At 43.1% G+C, this 25,817-nt stretch overlaps 1 protein-coding gene across 3 annotated transcripts; it reads left to right on the top strand.

Moving 5' to 3' along the window:
* The first annotated feature begins 2,460 nt into the window (after positions 1-2,460).
* LOC148315995 (uncharacterized) lies at positions 2,461-25,673 on the top strand. Of its 3 annotated transcripts, none has more exons than XR_015840456.1 (7): positions 18,366-18,438; positions 19,097-19,216; positions 19,814-19,977; positions 21,229-21,417; positions 23,711-23,806; positions 24,765-24,917; positions 25,022-25,673. XR_015840456.1 is itself a non-coding variant. In XM_088287101.1 (4 exons), exons 1-4 carry the CDS (start codon positions 2,509-2,511, stop codon positions 25,037-25,039), a joined length of 312 nt encoding a protein of 103 aa, XP_088143227.1. In that variant the 5' UTR covers positions 2,461-2,508; the 3' UTR covers positions 25,040-25,673. The 3 variants fall into 3 exon arrangements, 1 of the variants encoding a protein (XP_088143227.1); XR_015840457.1 differs by having other exon boundaries at positions 24,701-24,917; XM_088287101.1 differs by lacking the exons at positions 18,366-18,438; positions 19,097-19,216; positions 19,814-19,977; positions 21,229-21,417 and adding an exon at positions 2,461-2,553.
* Positions 25,674-25,817: the final 144 nt, after the last annotated feature.

The following is a 25,817-nucleotide window of genomic DNA, read 5'->3' as shown; positions in this document are numbered from 1 at the left end:
CGACTTTTACCTGCTGGTACGCCGTCCGGTGTGCCCTGTGAAATGAAAGGTGGCATTCTTTATTTATTTATTTATTTATTCTTTTATACATTCATAACTGACAGCTTCGCGCTCCGCTCGTGCCCGGGCGGAAGAGGTGCTCCAATTCGGCTTAACTGTGACACACACCCGCCCTCCTCCCCCGGAGCTTCCATTCGGTTAAACTTAGGGGCCGCTTGGCACCGCCCGTGCCCGGGGAAGGTGCTCCTCTTCGGCTTACTGTGACGCGAGCATGCCCTCCTCCTCCGGAGCTTCCATTCGGTTAAACTTAGGGGCCGCTTGGAACCGCCCGTGCCCGGGGAAGGTGCTCCTCTTCGGCTTACTGTGACGCGAGCATGCCCTCCTCCTCCGGAGCTTCCATTCGGTTAAACTTAGGGGCCGCTTGGAACCGCCCGTGCCCGGGGAAGGTGCTCCTCTTCGGCTTACTGTGACGCGAGCATGCCCTCCTCCTCCGGAGCTTCCATTCGGTTAAACTTAGGGGCCGCTTGGCACCGCCCGTGCCCGGGGAAGGTGCTCCTCTACGGCTTAACTGCCACGCACGCCGGCCGGAGCTCTGGTACTGTCCGAACCGCGCGAAACGTCGCCACCCATCGTGTCCGGGGGAACGTGCTCTTCTTCGTCCACTCTCCTCTTCGCCCACGCTCTTCTTCGGCGCACGCCGGCCGTCTAACCGCTCCAGCACCCCGTCGTGCCGCTCGGCGAAACTACAATGCCCCCGAATATTTTTTAGACCCGCGAAACACTGAACCCGCGAAAGGTGAACCGCCAAGTAGCGAGGGTTCACTGTATGTATAAGACCAAGACCTACAAAAAAGTCTCTTGGAGCAATGAGCTAGGTTTTACAGGAAGTCGGCCATTTTGAATTTACTTAAAAGGGGGCGGGTCACCACAATGGACTTTGTGTAGAAATTATTATTGGGGCCCGAGCAGCGACCGCGGAGAGGTCCCTATTGTTTTTGTAGAAATTATTATTAGGGCCCGAGCAGCGACCGCTACGAGGTCCCCATTGTTTTTGTGGAAATTATTATTATTATTATTATTAGGGCCCGAGCAGTGACCGCTGCGAGGTCCCTATTGTTTTTCTAGAAATTGTTATTAGGGCCCGAGCTGCGACGGCTGCGAGGTCCCTATTGTTTTTGTAGAAAATATTATTACTTTTATTATTATTATTATTATTAGGGCCTGAGCAGCGACCGCTGCGAAGTCCCTATTGTTTTTGTAGAAATTATTATTATTATTATTTTTCCGATTGTTCGATCGCATTTTTGACCCCCGAAACATGCACAAAAATTCACCAAACTTGGCAGTCTCATCGGGCATGGCGAAAAATTTGATATTTTAACGTCTAATATGAACAGGAAGTGAGTTATGAATTTTTGAAAGTCCGACTTTTGCCCTTTTTTGCATGTTTACAGGGGTCATTCTTTTGCACCCTGATCCTAAAGGCTTCATCTGATTGCCTTAAAATTCTGTCTGTAGCATCTTAAGACCTGGGACAAACACTGGGGCTAAAATTTTTTGTTTCCGAAATACTATATGAACGGGGGCGGGGCTTCGAAGTTTTCACTTAAGATTTCCTTCGCCGCAATGGACAAAATGCTTAATAACTCTCCTGCACATGCTGCTAAAAATCCAAAACTTCACATGTACATAAAGAGTCGGTACCTGAAGACATCTATATGTTTATATTCAGTTATACACCTTGCGCCAATCAATATCATTTTTTACATTTTGACGTACTGCACGGTGCCCTTTTAACGAATCTGATTGAAAATTGGCTAGAAAAGACTCAAGACATTGATCTTACTCTATCCCTATTTTTGTGACTTTCCTTCGAAGGGCGTGGCTATTACGGTGCTGCAGAGTCTGATTAATCTCCGTGGCAACAAAAGTTCCTGCAAAATGATTCAGATGATCCATATTCTCGAAATTTTTCACATTTGAGGATATTCAGGCCCTGAAGACGGCTGCCAACTTATTTTTGATCGGATGAGTGTTTAGGCCTTGAGGATGTCACAATACGAAAGTCTTTCGCCTTCTTCAGAGTGTCACATGATGGTGTCTTGTGGCCCGTCTTTATCAGCTGATGTTCCATGAGGGCGTGACTTACCTGTCACAAGAATGAAGGCAAGTCACGCCCCCCGCTGTCCGTTCACTCCGCCAAGATGCTGCTCCAGGTGGTAGAGAGGATGAAGGCTCCCTTGTCTCTGTTCATGGTTTTTATGCCTCGCTTGCAGATCTCAATGGCCTCTCTGATCCAGCGCTGTTGTTTGTTCTCTTCGGTGCGGATGACCCTGCCCTTCTCCCGGTCCATGATGTGGTTTTCCCTTTTGCAGTGGTCAGTGATTGCTGATTTGTAATGTTCATGTTGTGCTTGTTCTTTTACTGCTCTGATTTTTCATTTTTTTGACAGGTAAGTCACACCCTCATGGAACATCAGCTGATAAAGACGGGTCTCAAGACACCATCATGCGACACTCTGAAGAAGGCGAAAGACTCGCCGAAACATGTCAGGTAAAAAATTAACCTAAAACATAATTGTCTGCTTTTAATGAATCAGTCAAATATCAATAATAAGAAGACAAAATGAACCTAATACAAATAAATAAATGCTTAATAACTCCCCTGCACATGCTCCGAAAAATCCAAACCTTCACCTGTAAATAAAACGTCCCGACCTGAAGACATCTTAATGTTATTATTTTGTTATACACACAGCGCCGCCAAGTGGAATCAAAAATTTGTTTTTATTTAAATTTTCACATTATGCACGGTGCCCTTTTGACGAATCCGACTGAAAATTAGTCAGAAAAGACTCAAGACAATGATCTTACTCTCTGCCGAATTTTGTGACGTTTTGGCAAAAGGCGTGGCTATTACGGTGCTGAAAAATCCGATTGTACTTTGTGGCAACAAAAGCTCCGGCAACATGACTCAGATGATCCTATCTTCTCGAAGTTGTACACATTTGAGGATACCTCAGCCCTGAAGACATCTACCAACTTATTTTTCATCGTAGTAGTAGCGCCACCAACTGGTAAAAGCTAATACAAGTTATTTTCTTGGATGTTTTTCTCCGTGCAACTCAACAAGGTCGCCCTCATATATGCTCGGATGACTGTTTCGGCCATGAGGATGTCACAATACGAAATTCATCCTTTTTCGTGAAAAGTTGTGGGAGTGGCATTGCACTGTTTGGCAATAAAACAACGCTGATTATGAGGTTCTAAATATGAACGACAACTCGTGAAACTTGACACACACATCAGGCAGAGCAAATTTATAAATATTTTATACGTTAGTTGTGCAGCTTTTTTGAAATGGCTCGCCATGGCCCTCGAGAAAAGTTAAAAAAAGAATAGAATAGAAATAGAAATCCCTTTATTGTCATTGTACTCAAGTGTGCAACGAGATTAGAGGGCTCCACTCTCCAGTGCAATACAACAATAATACAGACAATATATAAATTAGATAAATAAATAAGACAGTGCAATGGAATTCAGTACTGAATAGGGCATATAGAAACACATCACAATGCTGTTTTGCAAGGTTAGGGTGGTCTCGTGTGTGTGTGAGAGTTCAGTATGGAGATGGCTCTCGGAAAGAAACTGTTTCTCAGTCTATTGGTCCTTGATTTGATGCATCTGTAGCACCTGCCAGAGGGCAACAGGTCGAACAGGTGTGAGTTTGGGTGGGTATTGTCTTTGACGATGTTGAGAGCCCTTCTGAGGCACCGGGCGGTGTAGATGTCCGACAGCGAGGGGAGAGGGCAGCCAATAATCCTTTGCGCTGTTTTGACTGTCCTCTGGAGCCTCACTCTGTCCGCCTCAGTGCAGCCGCTGTACCAGGTGGAGACACAGTACGTCAGCAGGCTCTCGATGGACGAGTGGTAGAAGGCCAGCAGCAGCTTCCTGTCCAGGTTGAATTTCCTGAGGACTCTCAGGAAGTGCAGACGTTGGCGGACCTTCTTTACCACTGCTGTGGTGTTGTGACTCCAAGAAAGGTCATCGGAGATCTGTACTCCCAGGAACTTGAACGTGTGGACCCTCTCCACACACACGCCTTCGATGCAGAGGGGGGGCGGCAGCGTCTTGTTCCTCCTGAAGTCGACGACAATCTCCTTTGTTTTAGCAGAGTTAAGGTGCAGTCTGTTGTCCTTGCACCAAGTTGTCAGTCTCCCTACCTCCTCTCTGTAGGCTGTCTCGTCACCTTCCGAGATCAGACCGACCACTGTCGTGTCGTCAGCAAACTTGACGATGGTGTTGTTGCCGTGGGCCGGGCTGCAGTCGTAGGTGTAGAGGGCGTACAGGAGAGGGCTCAGCACGCATCCTTGGGGGGAACCGGTGCTCAGCATGAGGGTGGAGGACGTGTAGGGGCCGAGCAACACAGTCTGGGGTCTGTTGGTCAGAAAGTCCTTAATCCAGATGCGTGTGAGGGCAGGGAGGCCGAGAGTGTCCAGTTTGGCGACGAGGATGTCTGGGATGATCGTGTTGAATGCCGAGCTGTAGTCCACAAAGAGCATCCTTGCATAGCTCCGCTGTTGTTCCAGGTGGCCCAGCACAACATGCAGAGCAGCCCTGGTTGAGTATTTCACCTATACACATAAAATTGACTTGACTCGACTTGGACCAGAATAGAAGTGGATGAGGGAAAAAGGGAGGGGCGGTGTTGACTGATATTGTGCAGATGGAAGTAGGCTGACCGGGTTGTGTTATTATGCTTATGGAAAGATAGAGTGCTGTCAAGGATGACACCCAGACTCTTGACCTGAGGGGATGGGAAAACAATGGAGGGGCCAACAGGAATGGGAAAACTGCCAACTTTGGATTGTATTGATTTTGTACTGAAAAGAATAACTTCTGTTTTGTCGCTGTTAAGCCTCATGAAATTATTAGAAAACCAGTCATTGATTTCAGATAGACAGGAGGTGACGGAGGTGGGAGGGAGTGATATGCTGGGTTTGCAGGAGAACTAGAGCTGGGTGTCATCCGCGAAGCAATGGAAAGCGATATTGAATTTTCGGAAAATTCTGCCAAGGGGAAGGAGGTATATGATAAATAATAGGGGGGCCAGGACCGAGCCTTGGGGCAAACCTGAGGTGACTGGGAGGGACTTTGATGAGAAATATTTAAGCTGGATGAACTGAGTGCGGTCTTTGAAGTATGAATGGAACCAGTTGAGGGCGGTGTGGGTGATGCCGATGGAAGAAAGTCTTTTGAGAAGGATGGTGTGTGAGATGGTGTCAAAGGCCGCAGTCAGGTTAAGAAGGATGACAATGGAGAATGAATCTGAGTCAGCTGCAATGAGGAGAGCAGAGGTGACCTTGAGTAGAGTTGATTCAGTGCTGTGAAGTGCACGGAAACCGGACTGAAAGGGTTATTGCAGGTGAGATGAGAGTGGAGTTGAGTGGCGACTACATTATCTAGGACTTTTGAAATGAATGGTAGGTAGGAAATAGGGCGGAGGTTCAGGAAATAGTACTGAGCGGCTTTTTCTTAATCTCATGAGAAAATGTACTCGGGCAAGCACAGTCGAAAAGAGTCGTGCGTTATCTCAGCCCAGCCTCACATTCTTCCCCCGGCACGGGTCTACGTCCAAGGGAAGGTCCTCTCCAGATTAATCATTGTCTGGATGGTTGATTCCCAGCTGGTCCCCAAGACTGGTATTCCACGGCTGGCCTTCTCCGGCGGGCAGTCTCTCCGTCTCTCCTGCTGGTATTCCCCTGTAATCTTGTCAGTGTGCATGTATGTGTGCTCCAAAATCAAATTATGTCTTTCAGAATGTGTTTTTGCAATGGCGTCCCCTTGAACCCTCCAATCAATCAATCAAATTTTATTTATAAGAGCACTTTTCATCCATAAAATGCGGCTCAAAGTGCTGTACAATAAAAACATCCAAATTACAACGAAAAACTAAAACCCATTCCACCCACTCAACATAAACACAAGACACATCCACATACACGCCTGAACTCGCACACACACAGAACACTCGCATTCACACAACTTAATAAACCATCTTAGTAGAAAGACAGGGTAAGGCACAGAGAAACCATATGAGAAAATGTACCCAGGGTAGGTCATCCGCGCTGAGAGGGATGACGGCTCACGCCCACAGGGAGCTGCGCCAACACACAGACCCTTAGCCCAGACTGACCGGGGTAGACCCTACACATAGTGCAGAGGGCCCCGGTCCGCCGGGCCTAAGGAGCCTCCGGGATGAAGCCCCCTGTGAGAAGGCCAGCCACACCTCCCAGCGCGGAGGCCCCCCTTGAGGAAACACTGGAGCTAAAATATATAAAAGAAAATGATAATGCTAAACAAAAAAGAAGCTAAAAATTAAAGGACAATAATATAAAAAGACGAAGCTAAAATATATAAGAAAAATTATGATACTAAAAGACAGAGAAGAAGCTAAAAATTAAAAGACAATAATATAAAACGACGGAGCTAAAATATATAAGAAAAATGATGATACTAAAAGACAAAGAAGCTAAAAAAAATTAAAGACAATGATAATATATAAAATGACAATCCTGAATTAAAAGACTAAGATAAATTATTTAAAAGCCAAACAAAAAAGGTGAGTCTTGAGCAGGGGTGGGCAATTATTTTTTCCATGGGGCCACATAAGAAACATAAAATATTGTGGAGGGCCGGGCCAAAAGGCTGAACTCAATTCTGCATAATATTAATTGTATTTCTTTTTTAAAAAGCAGTAAATAGCACTGTTTTGACAAGCTGGCATTAAAGTTAAGCAATGAAACTAAATACCAAATAAACTGAAAAAATGAGGTTGCCTTCCAAAAATTTATTCATTCAAATTTCTCAACACAATGGTAGACAAAATATTAACATTTTTTACTATTTGTGACTCATATTAGTAAACATATTCTGTCACATTCACTTCAAAACACATTTTGAGTTCCATATACTGTTGGATAGTTGTGTAAAGGTTCTGAGCATTTTAAAGACATCACAATATTGTCTTTTTGCACCAAACATTAAGCAAGATACAACATATTGACTGTCACTGAACTGTGATTTTGAGAAAAAGTGTCCCAGTTCATTGTTATCTGGTGCCGTTTTTATATTTCTCTGCATGTTTCGTCTGGTAATGCCGACTCAAATTGTAGTCCTTCAACACGGCGATCTGCTCCCCGCAAACTAAACACACAGCTTTACCTCTAACTTCAGTAAATAAATACTTCGCTGTCCAATTTTTGTTGAAAATTCTACATTCGGCATCTACCTTTCTTTTTGTAGCCTGAGCGGACATTTTTGAGGGCGAACGTTGTCTTGTTGTGATTCAATCGCGCGCATGTCTTGATAAACGCATTACGTCATTATGTGCGACGCACATTGTGCGGGAATAAAAAAAAAAAAAAATTTCAGAATAAAAGCAGTGCAGCTTTCGCCCATGAATGAGGTGAAATTAAAAAGTATGTTTATTTTGAAATTTCCAATTAACCTTACACTCGCGGTCAGAGTCAACCAAAGGTATGTGGCCCGGGCCATACAATGCCCAGGTCTGTCATACGGGCCAGTCAGTGCCACCCGGCGGGCCGGATGTGGCCCGCGGGCCGTGCAATGCCCAGGTCTGGTCTTGAGCCTCCTTTTAAAAATATCAACAGTCTCTGCGGACCTGATGTCCTCCGGCAGGCTATTCCATAGACGAGGACCAGAATGGCTGAATGCAGCCTCGCCATGTGTTCCAGTCCTCACCCGAGGAATAATTAACAGGCCGGTGCCAGAGGACCTCAGGGTCCGCGAGGATGGCCCAAGACCGTTAAGGTATTTAAAAACTAATTGAAGAACCTTAAAATCAATCCTGAAACACACGGGGAGCCAATGCAGCGATTTTAAAACTAAATCCAGTGCCCAATTTGGTATGTTTGCATCTCTATGTCCTATGTGGAGAATGTGCTTTGTCATATTTGTCCATGAAGTGCTGTCTGGCTTGTCATCAGTTTGTAATGTGCAGACTGAATATGTATGATGTGAATGTGAGTGTAGGTCATGAAAATACTATGTTCACACATTTATAAACTAAGTAATATAACTTTAGCATGTGAAAATAATATCATAAATCAGTAAAGACCATGACTACAATCAGTCATTCCTATGCGTAGTAGAATTAGAATTAGAATTAGAAATCCCTTTATTGTCATTGTACTCAAGTGTGCAACGAGATTAGAAGGCTCCCCTCTCCAGTGCAATACAACAATAAGACAGACAAATATATAAATTAGATTAATAAATAAGAGAGTGCAATGGAATTTAGTACAGAATAGGGTATATAAAAACACATCACGATGCTGTTCTGCAAGGTAAGGGTGTTCTCGTGTGTGTGTGAGAGTTCAGAATGGAGATGGCTCTCGGAAAGCAACTGTTTCTCAGTCTATTGGTCCTCGATTTGATGCATCTGTAGCGCCTGCCAGAGGGCAACAGGTCGAACAGGTGTGAGTTTGGGTGGGTATTGTCTTTGACGATGTTGAGAGCCCTTCTGAGGCACCGGGCGGTGTAGATGTCCGACAGTGAGGGGAGAGGGCAGCCAATAATCCTTTGCGCTGTTTTGACTGTCCTCTGGAGCCTCACTCTGTCCGCCTCAGTGCAGCCGCTGTACCAGGTGGAGACACAGTACGTCAACAGGCTCTCAATGGACGAGTGGTAGAAGGCTAGCAGCAGCTTCCTGTCCAGGTTGAATTTCCTGAGGACTCTCAGGAAGTGCAGACGCTGGTGGACCTTCTTTACCACTGCTGTGGTGTTGTGAGTCCAAGAAAGGTCGTCGGAGATCTGTACTCCCAGGAACTTGAACGTGTGGACCCTCTCCACACACACGCCTTCGATGCAGAGGGGGGGCGGCACCGTCTTGTTCCTCCTGAAGTCGACGACAATCTCCTTTGTTTTTGCAGTGTTAAGGTGCAGTCTGTTGTCCTTGCACCAAGCTGTCAGTCTCTTTACCTCCTCTCTGTAGGCTGTCTCGTCACCTTCCGAGATCAGACCGACCACTGTCGCGTCGTCAGCAAACTTGACGATGGTGTTGTTGCCGTGGGCCGGGCTGCAGTCGTAGGTGTAGAGGGCGTATAGGAGAGGGCTCAGCACGCATCCTTGAGGGGAACCGGTGCTCAGCATGCAGGTGGAGGACGTGTAGGGGCCGAGCAACACAGTCTGGGGTCTGTTGGTCAGAAAGTCCTTAATCCAGATGCGTGTGAGGGCAGGGAGGCCGAGAATGTCAAGTTTGGCGACGAGGATGTCTGGGATGATTGTGTTGAATGCCAAGCTGTAGTCCACAAAGAGCATCCTTGCATAGCTCTGCTGTTGTTCCAGGTGGCCCAGCACAACATGCAGAGCAGTGTTGATGGCGTCCTCAGTGGATCTGTTAGCCCAGTATGCAAACTGGTAGGGGTCCAGAGTGGGAGGAAGGCAGTCCCTGATGTGCTGGAGAACCAGCCTCTCGAAGCACTTCATGATGACTGGTGTGAGAGCAACAGGACGGTAGTCATTCAGGTGGACGGCTGGTGACTTTTTGGGGACAGGAATAATGGTGGAAGTTTTCAAGCAGGAGGGGATGACTGCTTGAGCCAGGGAGCGGTTGAAGATCCTGCAGAATACATGTGACAGTTGGTGGGCACATGTTTTGAGGACCTTGCCTGGTATTCCGTCGGGTCCAGTAGCTTTCCTGGGGTTAACAGCCAGGAGCGCGCGCCTCACATCGTGTTCCTCTACGGTGAGTGGGGGGGAGTTGGAGCATGAAGTGCGGGGGTGTGACGGTTGGGGCGAGTCAAAGCGAGCAAAGAAGCAGTTAAGCTCCTCTGCCAGCGATGCACTCGGGTCTGCAGAGGTCGTGCTGCTGCCACGGAAGTTGGTGATGCTCCGTAGACCCTGCCACACCTCCCGTGGTCTGTTACTGGCAAGGTGGGCCTCCAGCCTCCCCTTGTAGGTTGCCTTGGCTAGCTTGATGCCTTTGCTCAGGTCAGCACGAGCCACCCTGTACTGGGCTTTGTCGCCTGACCTGAAGGCAGCGTCACGGGCCTTGAGGAGAGAGCGAACCCTGCTGGACATCCAGGGCTTCGCATTTGGGAAGGTCCGTATAGTCCTGTGTAGGGACACAGTTTCCATGCAGAACTTGATGTAGTCCACTACACAATGTGTGTAGACATCAAGGTCCTGATGATCAAAGAGGCCCCAGTTTGTGTCTTGAAAGCAGTCCTGTAATTCACTCATGGCGCCGTCACGCCAGGTTTTCACAGTCTTTGTGGTGGGCCTGAATCTGCGCCTGAGAGGGGTGTATGCAGGTGCGAGCTGCAAGGACAGGTGGTCTGACTGGCCGAGGGGGGCGAGTGGGAGGGCCCTGTATGCGTGCTTGATGTTCGAGTACACATGGTCGAGAGTGTTGTCTCCCCTCGTTGGGCACTTGACATGCTGGTGAAACTCTGGGAGTACAGTCTTTAAATTGGCCTTATTAAAGTCTCCCGCTACTACGTGAACGCCATCAGGGTGGGCCCGCTGATGTTTATTGATGACGCACGCGAGTAGCGAGAGCGCCGTGCTAGTGCTAGCGTCGGGAGGGATGTAAACAGCTGTGACAATCACGACCGTTAGCTCCCTCGGGAGAAAATAAGGCCGGCATTTAACGGACATGAACTCGATGTCGGGGGAAGAGTGCTTCTCGACGATCGTGCTATCGCCGCACCAGTTCTCATGCACGTAAACACAGAGCCACCCCGCCCCTTCTCTTACCGGTGTCCCTTGTCCGATCCGCGCGATGTAGCGAGCGCCCGGCCAGCTGGATGCTAGCATCGGGGACGTCTGCGTGCAGCCAGGATTCCGTGACGACGATCACACTGCTGTCTCGCACATAGCGGTTTCCCAGGATTTGTAATCCCAGGTCGTCGATTTTGTGGACCACGGATCTGGCGTTGGTGAGGTACAGACTCGCCAGTGGTTGCCTATGGGGCTGCCGTCGCAGCCGTTGCAAGACACCGGACCTGCAGCCCCGCTTCTGCTTCCTCTCTCTGCGTCGCCTGCGCCGCCTCCCGGTCCCGATGACAAGCCACGGTGAGCCGGGCAGCCTCGCCAGTTCGTCCGGAATTTTGCGATCATAGCAATAATCAGTAAATATAAACCTGCTAAATTAAATAATTGACATTCTGTCCCATAAATGTTTAAAATGCCGGTAATTGCCATACAATCCTTCAAGGGTCGACGAGCGATGTTCGGGAGGAGGAGCAGTGGTGGTGGTGCGTTTCCCTCGGGCATGTGTCGGTAAATCCAGCGGAGTTCAGCGGCAGTGGATTGAAGTTGTCCTGACACAGGTTGATGACATGACAGGAACAGGCAGAAGTGCGAGAAGCAGACTGGCCTGCGGGTCCACATGGCAGACAGGTGCTAACTTTGATAGGTAAGCTAAACTTTAGCCACAGTAGACGCGTCAGCGACTATGCAATCGGTGGGTGGCATTCATGAGAATCGGGATCGCTCAACATACAGATAATAATAAATAAAATCACTGTAACTGGAGGGATTGTAAACTGCTAAAGCAGGTACAACAAGCGGATCCAAAAAATTTCTGAGAGTTACCGGTGAGCAGTGGCAGCCAAACGTGCCAGCGTCCACTCAACCGGGAGTTGATTCAATATTCACAATATTTTATTATTTTGTCGTACAGTTGTTTAAAAATGGCTCGCTATCGCCCCCTAGAAAAAAAAAACAACAAAAAAAAACAGCCCCATATCTCTGTTTCACCAAACTGAAAATTTGATGAAGTGTGTACAAAGCCAAGACCTAATAAAAAGTCTCATGGAGCCGTATGCTAAATTGAACAGGAAGTCGGCCATTCTAAATTTATCAGAATCCGAAATCCTTTTATTGTCATTGTACAGTGTGCAACAAGATTAGGGAGCTCCCCTCTCCAGTGCAATACAACAATAATTTAATCAAATATATAAATTAGATAAATAAGAGAATAAATATTGTGATGGAAAATAGTATGAAATTGGAGAAATACAACACAATACGTCGCTGTTCAGCAAGGTAAGGGTGGTCGTGTGTGTGTGCATGTGTGTGAGAGTTCAGAATGGTGATGGCTCTCGGAAAGAAAATGTTTTTCAGTCTATTAGTCTTTGATTTGATGCACCTGTAGTGCCTGCCAACAAATTTACTTCAAACATTGACGAGGCTTTGAAAACAAAAGCTGCTCTAACTTTAACTACAAGCAAATTCCTCTTGAAGATTCCTCACGTTATTTCTCGGAAATATTTCACATTTCCAACGTGCCAGTACCCCAACGTTGTCCGGGTGGCGAGGGCCCTTTATAGCTGCTCGCAGCTCTAGTTTTTAATTAATTTTTTTAAATCAATGGTGATGACAGTGAAATATGTCTTGTCTGGTATCATGATAGCTGGAGGATATTTTGTCATGATATTTTAGTCAGGCCTGATAACAGTGATGTATGCTGATTTAAGGCTACTTTTATTTTGAAATGCCGTATCACATTTTGGTGGGACCGCATTTGATGGACAACTGGGGTTGTCTAGTGTCCCCCAAAATGGGTCTGATATCACGATAGCTCGAGGGTATTTTGAAATGATTATTTTAAAATCAGTGTTGATGACAATGAAATGTGCATATTTCAGGTGGGTTTTTTTTTATTGTGAAATTACACATCAGATTTTGATGGGACCATTTTTGATGAACAGCTGGGGTCGTCTAGTGTCCAACAAAACTAGTCTGGTATTACGACAGCTCCAGCTCTTTTATTTTAAAATGCCTCCTTACATTTTGATGGGACTACTTTTGGTGGAAAGCTGTGTTGTCTTGTGTCCTCCAAACCTGGTTTGGTATTACCATAGCTAGAGGATATTTTTTAATGAAATTTTAAAGTCAGGCATGATGACAGTGAAATGTGCAGATTTCAGGCAACTTTTAGTTTGAAATTACAAATTAGATTTCGATGGGACCACTTTTTATGGACAGCTGGGGTAGTCTCGTGTCCCACAAAACTGGTCTGGTATCACGATAGCTCAAGCTATTTTTTTTTTAACTCAGTGGTGATGACCGTGAAATAAGCGAATTTCAGGCTACTTTTATTTTGAAGTGCCACATCACATTTTGATGTGACCACTTTTGGTGGACAGCTGGTGTGGTCTAGTATCCCCAATCCTGGTTTGGTATCACGATAGTTTGAGGATATTTTTTAAAGATTTTTCTTTTAAATCAGTGTTGATCACAGTGCATATTTCAGGTGATTTTTTTATTTTTAAATGCCACATCAAATTTTGAAGTGACCACTTTTTGTGGACAACTGGGGTGGTCTGGTGTCCCGCAGAACTTGTCTGGTATCACGATAGCTTGAGGATTTTGTAATGATTTTAATTTTTTTAATCATTGGTGACGACAGACAAATAAGCAAATTTTCACGCTTTTATTTTTAAATATCCCATCAGATTTTGATGGGACCACATTTGTTTTTACGGTTCCGTCACCACGCGAGTGGCTACCTGCTAAAGCAGCACGGCTCACTATTTGAGCCTTTTTCGCGTGTTTTTCCCTTTACCCAGTTTTATTTATTTTACCTCATCGCAGCAATGGACATCCAAATTGCGGTGGTTTTATTGCTGCTGGGGGCTGTTTTTTGCGTGATCGTGTCCGGAGATGTCACTGGGAGCTACGGATCAATCGTTTACACAAGAGATCAGCTGTTAGCACTTCGTGCTAACCCCGTGCCGACTCCCGGAGCGAGACCCGATATCCCCCACGAGTTGAGGAGGAAGAGACGGGGGATGTCGCGCGGGGGCGAAACGCCAGGCAAAGAGGAGGCGTGACCACCCCGTCCTCCTGTCCGTTTTTATGGGAAATGTTAGATACCTTCCCAAGAAAATGGACGAGCTAACAGCGCTAACGCGGCACAAGAGGAACTTCCAATGAGCTAGCTTGCTGATGTTCACGGATTCATGGCTAACAGACCTAACGCCGGACACCGTCGTGGAATTTGACGGCTTCCAAATACTACTTGCGGACAGGACACTGGAAAGCGGTAAGAGGAAAGAGGATGGCTGGCTGTGTTTGTTAATGATAGATAGTGTAACCCTAGGCACATCACAGCTAAGGAGCAACTTTCCAGTCGGGACAATGAGCTGCTAGCTGTTAGCATGCGTCCATACTTGACAAGCATCGCGAGTTAACAAGGACGTGCACGTAACAGGTGCGTGAGTAAACTGCTTAAAACTTTGATCGTCATTCAGCTGACCTACAAATTGAGACGCTACAGTCAGTTTGACGTTTTTGTTTGCTTGATTGTGGATTGACATGGAGGAACAAGACAGTGGAAAGAGGACATTAAAAATGACGGAGAAAAGCTGTAGAAGATCACAGGCCTAAACGGATGCAGGCACGCAGGTGCAAATTTGCTCAATTGACCTCCATGCAACGTCAAATTGAACAATTGATGGAGGATGATGCAAATGTTGACGCTGTAAAAAACTGAGCTTTGTGTTTGCTTTAGCGGCATGGAGCAAGAATTTGTGGACCTCAATTCCGGTGTGCAAAATTTAAAGACTGAAGAGGATTTTGCCGATGACCAAAATAACTGGTTTGATCCAAAAAATGTAATTAATGGAAATGTGAGCAATGGAAGAAGGACGTTTTGAAACGTGCAGAGGAAGGATGCAATAAACAAATATCACCTGATGATAGTAGATCTGCATCAACTAACTACACCCATAGAAGTAGAAGTAAAGAATGTAACAGACAGAAGCTCACTTCTGTCAACGTCTTCAATTAAATTAAAGGCTCAAATGGAACGAGCATGTTTAAAGGCAAAGGCTGCTGATTTACAACAAAGGTTGGCACTTGAGCAAGAAGAAGCTGCAATTAAGGCAAAGAAGGAAATGCATGCAATGCAAACGGCACTCCCTGAGTCTGATGCTAAATTGGATGTCTTGAGAAGATATGAAAATACCCAGGAGGATGGTATCCACATTCCTGTTGAGTGTGTTACAATTTAAACAAGGAAAAACATTCAATTACCATCACAGCCTATCAGAGCAACAAGCAGTGTTGACCTGAAATGCTCCCACTTCGACTATTCCAATGGCTAGATTTCCACATCAGACAGAAAGTAGAGAACAACAGGGACATGTGCTTGATGGCCTTTGCCAAGCAATCTCACAGCAAGCCAGTGTCGCAGAATACTTAGCAAAGAGTCAAAAAGCATCGCTACTTCCCGAACTTTCCATTCCTACGTTTAAAGGCGACCCTCTGCATTATAAAACCTGTATAGGTGCCATTGAACATGGGATTGAAGGCCGTACAAGTGATAACCGTGATCATCTTCAATTTTAGCTGCAGTATACTAGTGAACAACCACATGAGTTGGTGAAGAGCTGCATCCATATGGAACCTCTGACAGGATATACCAAAGCAAAACAAATCTTTAAGGAGTTTTATGGTGATGACTTCATGATAGCAGAAGCATATTTAAAGGAAGCCATGGATTGGCCAACAATCAAGTCTGAAGATGGTGTTGCACTTCAGTCTTTCACATTATTCCTTATGGGCTGTTTGAACATAATGGCAGATGTTAATTACATGGAGGACTTGGACAACATGGCTAATATAAAGGCATTGGCAAACAAACTTCCATACAGACTTATAGAATCTTGGAGAAAATTTGCCTGCAATCTCCAAGAAAGAACAAATAGAAGAGTGAAGTTTAAGGATTTTGTTGACTTTGTTGACAAGCACGAAAGATTCTATAAAACAGAAAACAAAATCACAGAAACACCAAAATCAAAGAAAGTCTTCACAACAGTCATTGTGCCCGCCAAGATGGAAAACAACAAAACCACCACGCCAAAGGCAGAACCTGTTTCAGTGGATGCTATTGCCAAACCATGTGCTAATTGTAATGGAGAGCAACAGTCTCACAATTTGTAAGGAATTTAGGAGAAAGCATCACAAGGATAAGATTGACTTCTTGAGGAGCAAGGGTCTGTGTTTTGCATGTTTGATGCACGGTCGCATTAGCAGTTGCTGGAAACAAAAGCTTCAATGTCAAGAATGCTCTAGACTGCATCCTACAGCACTACACATTGTCCATAAACTTCTGCAAAGAAACAGCCTAAGACGATTGTGAATAGCAGTACCTACTAAGCGCCCTCGTACAAACAACAGAAACCTGGGGTGTCACTGGGGCCTGTAAATAGGACTGCATCCTTTCAATAATTCCGGGATGGGTCAAGGCACAAAAAGGAACCAAGACAGTGACGACTTACTGTCCGGTTTAAAAATGCCTTGACGCCTTTTTTAGACTGAAATAACTTACTAAAGTTTTCGTTTTGTGCCATTCAGAATGGGAGAGGGAGCCAGGAGGCGAAACAGCCGTCTTGCCAGTTCAATCCCGCACACCCTCTGACTCTCACCCTCCGTTCTGCCTTTTTATTGAAACTAACTCATCAATAACTAATCACCAGAAGACAGAAAAGCATCAACAACTAATCACCAAGAGACAGAAAACATCAATAACTCACGGTATAAAGGTCAGTTTAACTAAAGCATCAATAACTAATCACCAGGGACTCCAGCAGGCAGAAAATCATAACCCAAGGTCAGTTTAACTAAACACATCTTCAGGATACGGTGTCTGTGTGTGTGTGTGTTAAAATAACAAGTAAGTGTCTCTGTGTGTGTTAAACATTAATGAGTGTATAAAAACATGATTATGAATACACAAACAGATTACCTATCCTCAGCCCATCTTACATTTCCCCCCTGTTGTGGATTTAAAAATCATGTCCTTACGGCTTTAAGACAGATCATCATAATGAAATCATACAACAGTGTGATCATCAGTGGAGGAGCGAAAACCTCACATTAGGGAAAAATTCCCCTCCTCCCTTCCGGCGTAGAATGAGATCCTCATAATTTGATGACCATCAGGGAATAAAACTTGTCCCTGGGGTGACTTGGTGGAGGCCCTTGCCTCGTTGTAGGAGAGGACAGCCGTCCTTACCTCCCGGATCTTCGTGTATGGTGTGTGTGTGTGTGCACGTGTGTGGACAGGGGCAAGAAGTCCATGTGTTTTTACGTTTTAGTGTCCAGTTTGAGTTCGTCATTCTCAACATTAATCAGGTTGTAACGGTACATTTGGGCAACAAACCTACGATTAACCATCATCTTTGTCATAAAAATAATGCAACATGAACAGACTAAACATAACAAAATGAAAACTATAATTATCCCTATATATTGTTTTTTTAAATTCTTCATAGTGGTCATAACATCAATAATTGTTTCATTTTTATTAAAAATTTAAATGCAGTAATGTACTCCAATCAAGGCTGATATTCCTTTGTTATGTACGTCATTAATTTCCAAACAATATCTAATCTTTTTGTTCTGTGGCTTCAACATATTTATCATCTCATCAATTATTAGCACCACAGAGTACTGAGTTTCGAGATCCTCACAATAGTCGTTCTCAAAATGATATATTTTTTTATCAATTTAGCTTTGTTAAGGTAAGATATTTTATTGACAATCTAACATTAATATGCAAAGAACATGTACATTAGTACAAAATGTAAAAAAAAATTGTGGTGGGGGGGGGTGCGAATTGTTTTCTTCTTGGTAGGGGGGGCATGACAGGAAATAATTGAGAACCACTGGTCTAGTCACACACCAGCTCGGGTTCATTCCCTACCAGAGAAATGACATTCCATGTCCCCAGAGCTAGGCGCTTTATGTTGCCGGGGATTGGACTGCCTTTGACTGCCTCCTAGCTCAAAGGAAACCCAAATTCTTTGGTCCCGCCCACTGGTAGTGAGCCGAAGCCCTTGTATTAAATAATAAATAAATACATAAAATAAAAAAATTAATAAATTTAAAAAACGGACCGATCCACTGCTTGGGTTAGTTTGACCCACCTTGAGATCCGTTCCCACTCAGTGACAGTGTCTACAAGCCACTGCCACCAGGCCAGTGAACCGACGTCCAGGCAGTGACAAAAAACGTGATCAAATTACATTGCTCATCATAAGGTGTTTGTGAGACGCTCTTTGTATGTTTCCTCAATTAAGACCTGTTTTCCATTGGTGTATTTGAAAAAAGTGGTGAACCTGTTAAATTCACTACAAAACGTTAAGAAGATGAAAGTAATGTTTGAAGGAATATTATTTTTCTATCGACATGCCGGCGGGCGGGCACAGATAGAGAGTGATAAAGCAGCACCACCCGCGCGGGGCGTGCTGACGAAAAGGCAAGCGCTCCTCCTCTCATCGCGTCCTTATTAAGACAGAAAAAAGACGCTGTTGAATTTGACCTATTCGCAGTTCGAGCAGGTGCTTAACGCTGGAGAATATCACCACTTCGAAGTTCGAACTGCTGTTGAAACGGAGAGGTAAGTGTTTTTCGTTTGTTTTTATTCAAAACATGCCTCGAGTGCATTTGTTCATGGTTAGAGATAGTTGTGTGGAAAACACTATACAAAGTAGCACCATGGATGTGGGCCTACAACACTGGCCTAGCAAACATGTGCTCCTACATCGACATAATTGATGAGCTCCAGTTAAGCATTGAATAATTATAAAACGTCATGGTGCTTTTACTCATTTAAAGAACTAAACCGACGCGTATTTTCATCCGGTGGTCAGGTTTGCATTGAATGTGAGCACGAGGGACGCTAGCTTGTTGCGTTAGCTTTGCGGAGCTAACAGCTTGCACTTTTGTTATAGAACAACAGAATGCAAGTACCATGATAATTTCTGTCATTAATTTTTGTGTAAGACACGATGTTCACTGGTTAATTACATGATTCTTAAAGCAAAGGTTACTGTGAATGCAATTTTGGTAAGATTTTTGTAGTCACACTGCATAAATCTGTCTGTCTGTTGTTTAAACTTCAATATAAACTATTATGGTTGAAATCGTTAATTGGGATGGAGGGATTGATATTTTTTTAATTTATAATTTATTTTTCTTACACTGATATTGTTAAAACTCCATTTAGCCTATAGTATTAATAATTCTCAACACAAAACTGTCTTTTTTCTTTATAGAATAAACAATGCCTTCCCTGAGATGCAGGAAGTCCCCAAAGCAGGATACTATTGAACATGCAGTCAAGGGTCTGGACAAGACTGCAGAGTTAGAAGCGAAGTATATAAACTCATTTAAAGGTATGATGTTAACGCTTTTGCTAAGATATATTATTGTTTTCTGATAACCAAGCTGACATCGTTTTTTAAGTGGTTATTTTACATTAAGAGTGTCTTGACCTTTTCTTTTGTCAGTTTCAAGTTATTTCAGTGAGCGTGAAACCTGATGGTAGGAGTTCTATCTAAATTAAGGCTGTACTTGATGACGCCCTCCGGCATTTTTATACCACAATAGACCGGTGAACAAGTCCGATATTGATAGTCTAGTGTAAAGCACGTTATACGTCACAGAGATCACGTGACGCGATCCAATATGACTGTGTATACAGTGTATGTCATTATGAAACTAAATAATCTTAAAGTTTTTTTTTTACGTAACCAGGTGCCATTGACATTTGTACTTTCAGTCCTAATACATACTGGCTAATGCAATGCTGGAAAATGAATTTTGGCTGGTCTGTTCCTTTAAAATCATAAAGAAGGGCTCTGCTCTATCCCTCACAAGAAGCAATGTTTCAAACCACCCTACATTAGTATAGTGGCCCAAATGAATATGATGACTCCTTATTTGTGTGCTTAAAAATATGACGAAGCTATCTTGATTTCCCTGTTAACTAGGTCGAGGAGTATTTACCAAGACCCCTTTCAGGAAAGACGACTTTATTCTTTATTATGGAGTACAGAGGAAAATTGATAGATTCTGATAAATCTCAACGCAGGAAGATGGATGGAAGAGGCACTGTCTTTTTGTTTGACTTCCGCCGGCAAGAAAAAACTTGGAGGTGAGGCAAAGATTGAGATGTTATCTTATTTTTGTTTTTATTTAAAAAAATAAACACATACTCATCCCATAAGTGTTAGGGGAAAAATCATTCTCTAAGCAAAAATGTATACCGTATTTTCGCACCCAAAAGACGCGCCGTGTCAAAGGGCGCAACACCTGTTGAGGCCGCTATTTCTGTCTTTGTAACATATACTGGACTCACCGCCTGACAAGATGATAGCACAGCTGCTGTTAGCATAGCATGAACTTGGCAGAGCTGCCCACACTGACACAGCCGATAGCAGCCTACTATGCCCCAATAACATGAGCAATCACCCCATTGTTGCAGCAGACGCCAAGTCTCTATTGACAATAGCTGACAATGGCTCAGGCCAATATTAGGTGCATTGGCAATAGCCTACAAAGCAACGTCAGGGGAGGGACTTGGCTGCTCACCACACTCCTTAGAGTCACGGTTTAAAAAAAAAAAAAAAAACTCATCATACAAGCAAACAATGAAACATAGAAATAAGATTAACACAAACATGTATCTCTCATGCCATCAATATACCCAAAAAAAATGAAAATAATACAAAAGCCACTCAGCCTTAGCTAATTCAAGCAATGCATTCTGGGAGCAGAGACCCACAATCCCATAGCTGTTTAGAGAGATTTGCATGGCTGTTTAAAGAGATGTGCTGTTATGCTTTGGACTTTTTGTCTGTTGTCTAAACCTGGGACGTTTCTTGCTTGCAATAACATAAATGATAAGACAGACTAAAACATTGTGGACAGCTGCCCTTTGTCCAGCTTTTTCCAACACCATCACCCAAACATTATAGTCAGATGGTGTATTTGTCACGGTCGATTGTAAGCATGGACAACTCACTCTTTGCCCAGCAGGGTGTGCTAACATGCACTTCCAACAGCTCGTTGATGACAAGGGCTGATGGACGTGAGTGGTACTTTGTCCATTTAATGGACGCATCGACTGACAGGGCGCTTTGTTTGCTTATGACTGCGAAAATACGGTAATTACTTTTATTCATGCGTTGAATCTGTACAAATGAAAATATAGACCATGAAGTCTCAAAGACAAGCTGTTAATAGGGTCTGATTCCAATAGAAATTTCTTGTATGATTTGATTTAGAAGATTTAAAAATTGTGGATTTCCTATTTTTATGTTTTGTGTACACAAGATTGTCTCAAAGATTAATTTCTGACATTGATTGAATAATTGTTTTTTTTTTTTTTTAAATCTATTTTAAGTGTTGATGCCGCTCAAGAAGATGGCAGTCTGGGAAGACTGGTTAATGATGACCACATGCACCCCAACTGTAAAATGAAGAAGAAGACAACAGAGGACAGACCACACCTCTGTCTGTTTGCGCTCCGAGACATTGATGTTGGCGAAGAAATAACTTAAGACTATGGACCAGCTGGCCTTGGAGAACACAGGTTTGTAAGATGCATCTTTAAGTACAATAACAGAGCCCACTTGTGGTGTTCTGGTGATGTAGTTTCCAATTAGTTTGGCAATCTAATAAATGTATGTTGAGGTTTCTATGGAAGTTGAACATGCTGACTGACTGGGGGAGTTCTCCATTGTCCACTATCTGTAATTCAAATTTGTGGGTCTGAGTCAAAGTTTGGCTCTTCAGGAACAACGAACTGGTCAGGGAGTGACAGTATTACAAAGTTCTGCGTTACTCTTTTCTGGGCGGTGGCCCTGTTAGGCCATCATATGCCATATTGCAAATATCCCCATTGTGGGACTAATTAAGGACATCTTTATGTTGTGGTTTCCCTACCAGAACCAGCACCAACCCTGTATATTCATGATATAAAACACTGTTTCAATTTGATATTTAGCCTTTCTATACTGTAAAAATAGAAGACCCCAGGCTTTCCTGCGCCCCCTTGCCCAATTGGTGGTGTTCAGGAGACAACCTGGGACTGAAATATCAGTCACAACCAGTGTTGTTTTCGTCACTGATGACTATGACGAAAATACTTCGTTAACGCCCCTTTTTTAATGACGATGACAAGCTAAACGAGGTTCTTTTATGACGAAAACATGACGTGATGTACATGAATTTTTTTCGTTGACGAGACAAAATTGTTAGCATGTGGTTCATAAATTATTTTATGTTGCTTTTAGTGAAATAAAGCCACAACAGTTGCCCAACAAAATGTTTTGCTTCTCTGCTTATTTTGGAGCAGTGAGCATTGATTCCACTGTTGCCACTTTTTTCTGTTTGTAATGAAGAATCCTTTGTAGTCCATCCAAAAGTCTTTGTTATTGGGTGGAAACCTTGAATGCCTTGTTTTAACTCAAATGGACTTAAACCCATCCATCCATCCATCCGTTATCTGTACCGCTTCTCCTCACTAGGGTCGCGGGGGTGTTGGAGCCGATCCCAGCTGTCTTCGGCAGTAGGCGAGGTACACCCTTGAATTGGTGTCCAGCCAATCGCAGGGCATACATAGACGAACAACCATCCACGCTCACACTCATGCCTAGGGGCAATTAGAGTGTCCAAGCAACTTGCCATGCATGTTTTAAGAATATGGGAGGAAACCGAATTACCCAGAGGAAACCCACGCAGGAAGGCCGGAGCCAGAATCGTACCTACGACCTCAATATTGTGAGGCCATCCTGCTAACCAGTTGGGCCACCGTGCCGCTTGGACTAAAACCTTTGTGAATAAATTGACGAAAACTAGGGTAAAACTTTTTTTGCGTTTCCGTCGATTAAAACTGGACTAAAACCCTTTTTTTAGTTTTCGTTGACTAAAACTGGACTAAAACTATAACGAATTGGGATGACTAAATGTGATGTAAACAAATCAGCACTTTGTCCAAATGACTTGGACAAAATCTAAAATGCCTGCCAAAAACAACACTGGTCACAACACGTGTCTACAGAAGATTAATTGGCATGGGCGAAATTAATTAGTTTTATTTCATTCATGAGCTTATGTTTTGTTTTGGGTGGCTAAGGCTTAAAATGTGTAAAAATCTAATCCAACCTCAAATATAATTAATTCAATAAATTTATGATGCTACTAAAACATCAAAGCAGCCTCCTCCAGGCTTTACAGACTCAGAAATGGAGGTATGCGTATCGTGTACTCATCCTGTCGTGTCTCGAGATGTTAAAATTGCAGTTAGATAGACGTGTGCTGATTAGACAAGACTTCTAATATATCTGGTGTCACAGGATATTTGTCAGTGAATGTGTATGTCTGGTTTGAGGCTCACTCAGCTTTTTCTTGTGTTGTGGGGTCCAGTTGAGTTGAATTGCGTGTCAGGTATGTTGGCCATCTGACACCCAACTGTCAGGTTTGTGTTTGTGGGGACCCCGTAGAGCCATTTTTATTGTTGACATAAATCATAGCTAATCATCTTTTCCTTCATTATCATATGAAATACAGTTAGGAGTTGTATGTGCCTTTACTATGTTATAATCTTAGAACCTACCAGCCACTACAGGTGTCTGACAAGAAGACTTTTGGCTGTCCTGTGCTCCATTGCGGCCCTGGTGGCGTTCAAAAGACAACCTGTGACTGAAATATCAGTCACAACATATCTCTACTGAAGATTAATTGTCATGCGCTAAAGTAATTGGTTTTGTTTCATTCGTGAACTTGTTAGTTTTTGTTTTGGGTGGCCAAAGCCTAAAATGTGTAAAATTCTGATCCATTTTCTTTTTTTAATTCATTAAATTAATATTCAACTTGTTCATTAGGATGGAGGACAACCGACAATGACTGAATCGGCTGAGGTTGATGCCACCAGAACATCGAAGCAGCCTTCTCAAGTTTTGACAGACTCTGAAAAGGAGGTATGCGTATCATGTGGTCATCCTGTCGTGTCTTGAGATGTTAAAATTACAGTTAGATAGACCTGTGCTGGTTGGACAAGTTTTCTAATATATCTGGACATAAATCGTAGCTAATAATATTTTCCCTCATCATCATATGATATACAGTTATGCCTAGTATATGTCTTTACTATGTTACAATCTAAGAACCTACCAGCCACTACAGTTCTCTCATTGGGAGACTTAAGCTTTCGTCAGGTTGTCGACTGCTGCATTGCCCTCTTATTGGCTTTAAGTACACAACCTGTAACTGAATTATCTGTCAGAACAGAACCTATGTGTCTACAGCAGGTGATTTGGCATGTGGATTCTTCAGATTTTTAGAAAATAGGTAAAATTGTGATCAAAAGTTTAAAATGTCTAAAATTCTGGTATAGTTTGCAATAGTATATCTATTAAATCATTTCAAAACTTCTTAACAAGGATGGAGAACATTGGCTGTGACCGAATTGGTTGAGGTTTAGATTACCAGGACCATTGAGCAGCCTCCTCGGGATCTACAAATTTAGGAATGAAGATATGCATCCCATGTTACAATCCTGTTATGGCCCGAGGTTTTGAAGTTGCAGTTACATATTGGGCTGGGCGATATGGCTGATAAGTACATAGCGATATAAGTATTTCATATGGGTCCATCGATACACATTGAATTCTTTTTTTATATTATTTTATTTATTATCGTTTTTATTTTCCAATATTTTCACTGCCCTGTTAAAAAAACATTTAATGTAGTTTTCCTCCCGGGAGCTTTTTGTTACGGTCAATTAATTTTGTTATTACATTTTGTCATATCATTCATCAATATTTTAGTTTTTTTTTTTTTTTCAAATAGAATTAAGACCTTTTTCTGTGCAGATTCCTCTGGGGATTAAGTATTTAATGGGTTCTCAATTTTCTCTTGGACTCTGATGCAACCCAGTCTCCTCCCTTGGACAAAAAATATGGGCTGAATCTTTCTTGGAATAACGACACAGATTCTGACGAATCATTGTCAAATCCTGCCCCTGAACTTTGCGCCTCAGACCCAGACCATATTACTATCCCAAGGCTCAGGAGGACCAAAAGTATACAGGTAAACAACCCATATAGATTTCAGGGAATCTTACAAGCAAATTGCATATATTTTATTGGTCTCCTGCCTTCTATCCTTTATATTTCGTTGTTGTTGTTTTCTAGATTAAAAAAACAGGCTGACTTTGGAATGGATAAGCATTATTACTCCAACTAAGATGACAGTGGAGATGAATATATTCCGGATACAAGTGAGGCCTCTGATTCAGACGGAAGTGAATCTTTGAAAATTGTGGACCCTCTCTTGAAGTCTAAGAATGCCTTCAGAGATTTTTCTCCCACACCACGAATCTCAAAAGCCACCTCAACGCAGGTTGTTAATCAAGGGCGTTCACCCGTTCGGAGGAGTAGCAGCACTGGTGTGATTCTTGAATTCTATGGCTCTTCAAATATTTGTGCAGTTTAACACAAATCATCCAAAATAGAATTCAAGCACATCTGTGACAGAAATTCAAATTCAGAAGTCAAAGAGAGAGAACAAAAAAAAAAATCTAATGCTGCGCTTCTTCCGAAGACATATACTGTAAACATTAAATGTATGTTAGGACAATCTTGAAAAAAGTATTAGAACACCCTTTACTTTTATTTCTTGTTAATTTTATTAACCAAAATATGTCCATTTTTATTACAGATTAATGAATACAAAATTAAAACTCTAATCAGCTACTTTTTAATCGTTATATTTGTATAAACAAATGTTATACATCTGTGTGTTAACTTATACAAGAAATGACGGAAAAGCAAGGGTGGTTTAGTATTTTTTTATCGTATATAGTCTGTATAATATCTTTAACCTATGCTGATGCTGTTTAATACTGATTTAAATAATAATAATAATGTCATAATCTGTTGGTTTTACATGAACAAAACCTTTCAAGCACTTTTTAAAATTCTAAATACT

Source organism: Idiotropiscis lumnitzeri, unplaced genomic scaffold (assembly GCF_059441095.1).
Source record: "Idiotropiscis lumnitzeri isolate Australia: NSW breed Sydney's pygmy pipehorse unplaced genomic scaffold, RoL_Ilum_1.0 HiC_scaffold_26, whole genome shotgun sequence".
Lineage (NCBI taxonomy): Eukaryota > Metazoa > Chordata > Actinopteri > Syngnathiformes > Syngnathidae > Idiotropiscis > Idiotropiscis lumnitzeri.
This window is presented reverse-complemented; position numbering and strand designations above follow the sequence as displayed.

Bases quoted from the DNA above. Each gene is read 5' to 3' on its own strand.
- LOC148315995 (XM_088287101.1), top strand. From the start codon at position 2,509: ATGCGACACTCTGAAGAAGGCGAAAGACTCGCCGAAACATGTCAG. The intron at 2,554-23,710 runs GTAAAAAATTAA...CTTGTTCATTAG, and splicing joins GACTCGCCGAAACATGTCAG to GATGGAGGACAACCGACAAT. The intron at 23,807-24,764 runs GTATGCGTATCA...GATGCAACCCAG, and splicing joins TGACAGACTCTGAAAAGGAG to TCTCCTCCCTTGGACAAAAA.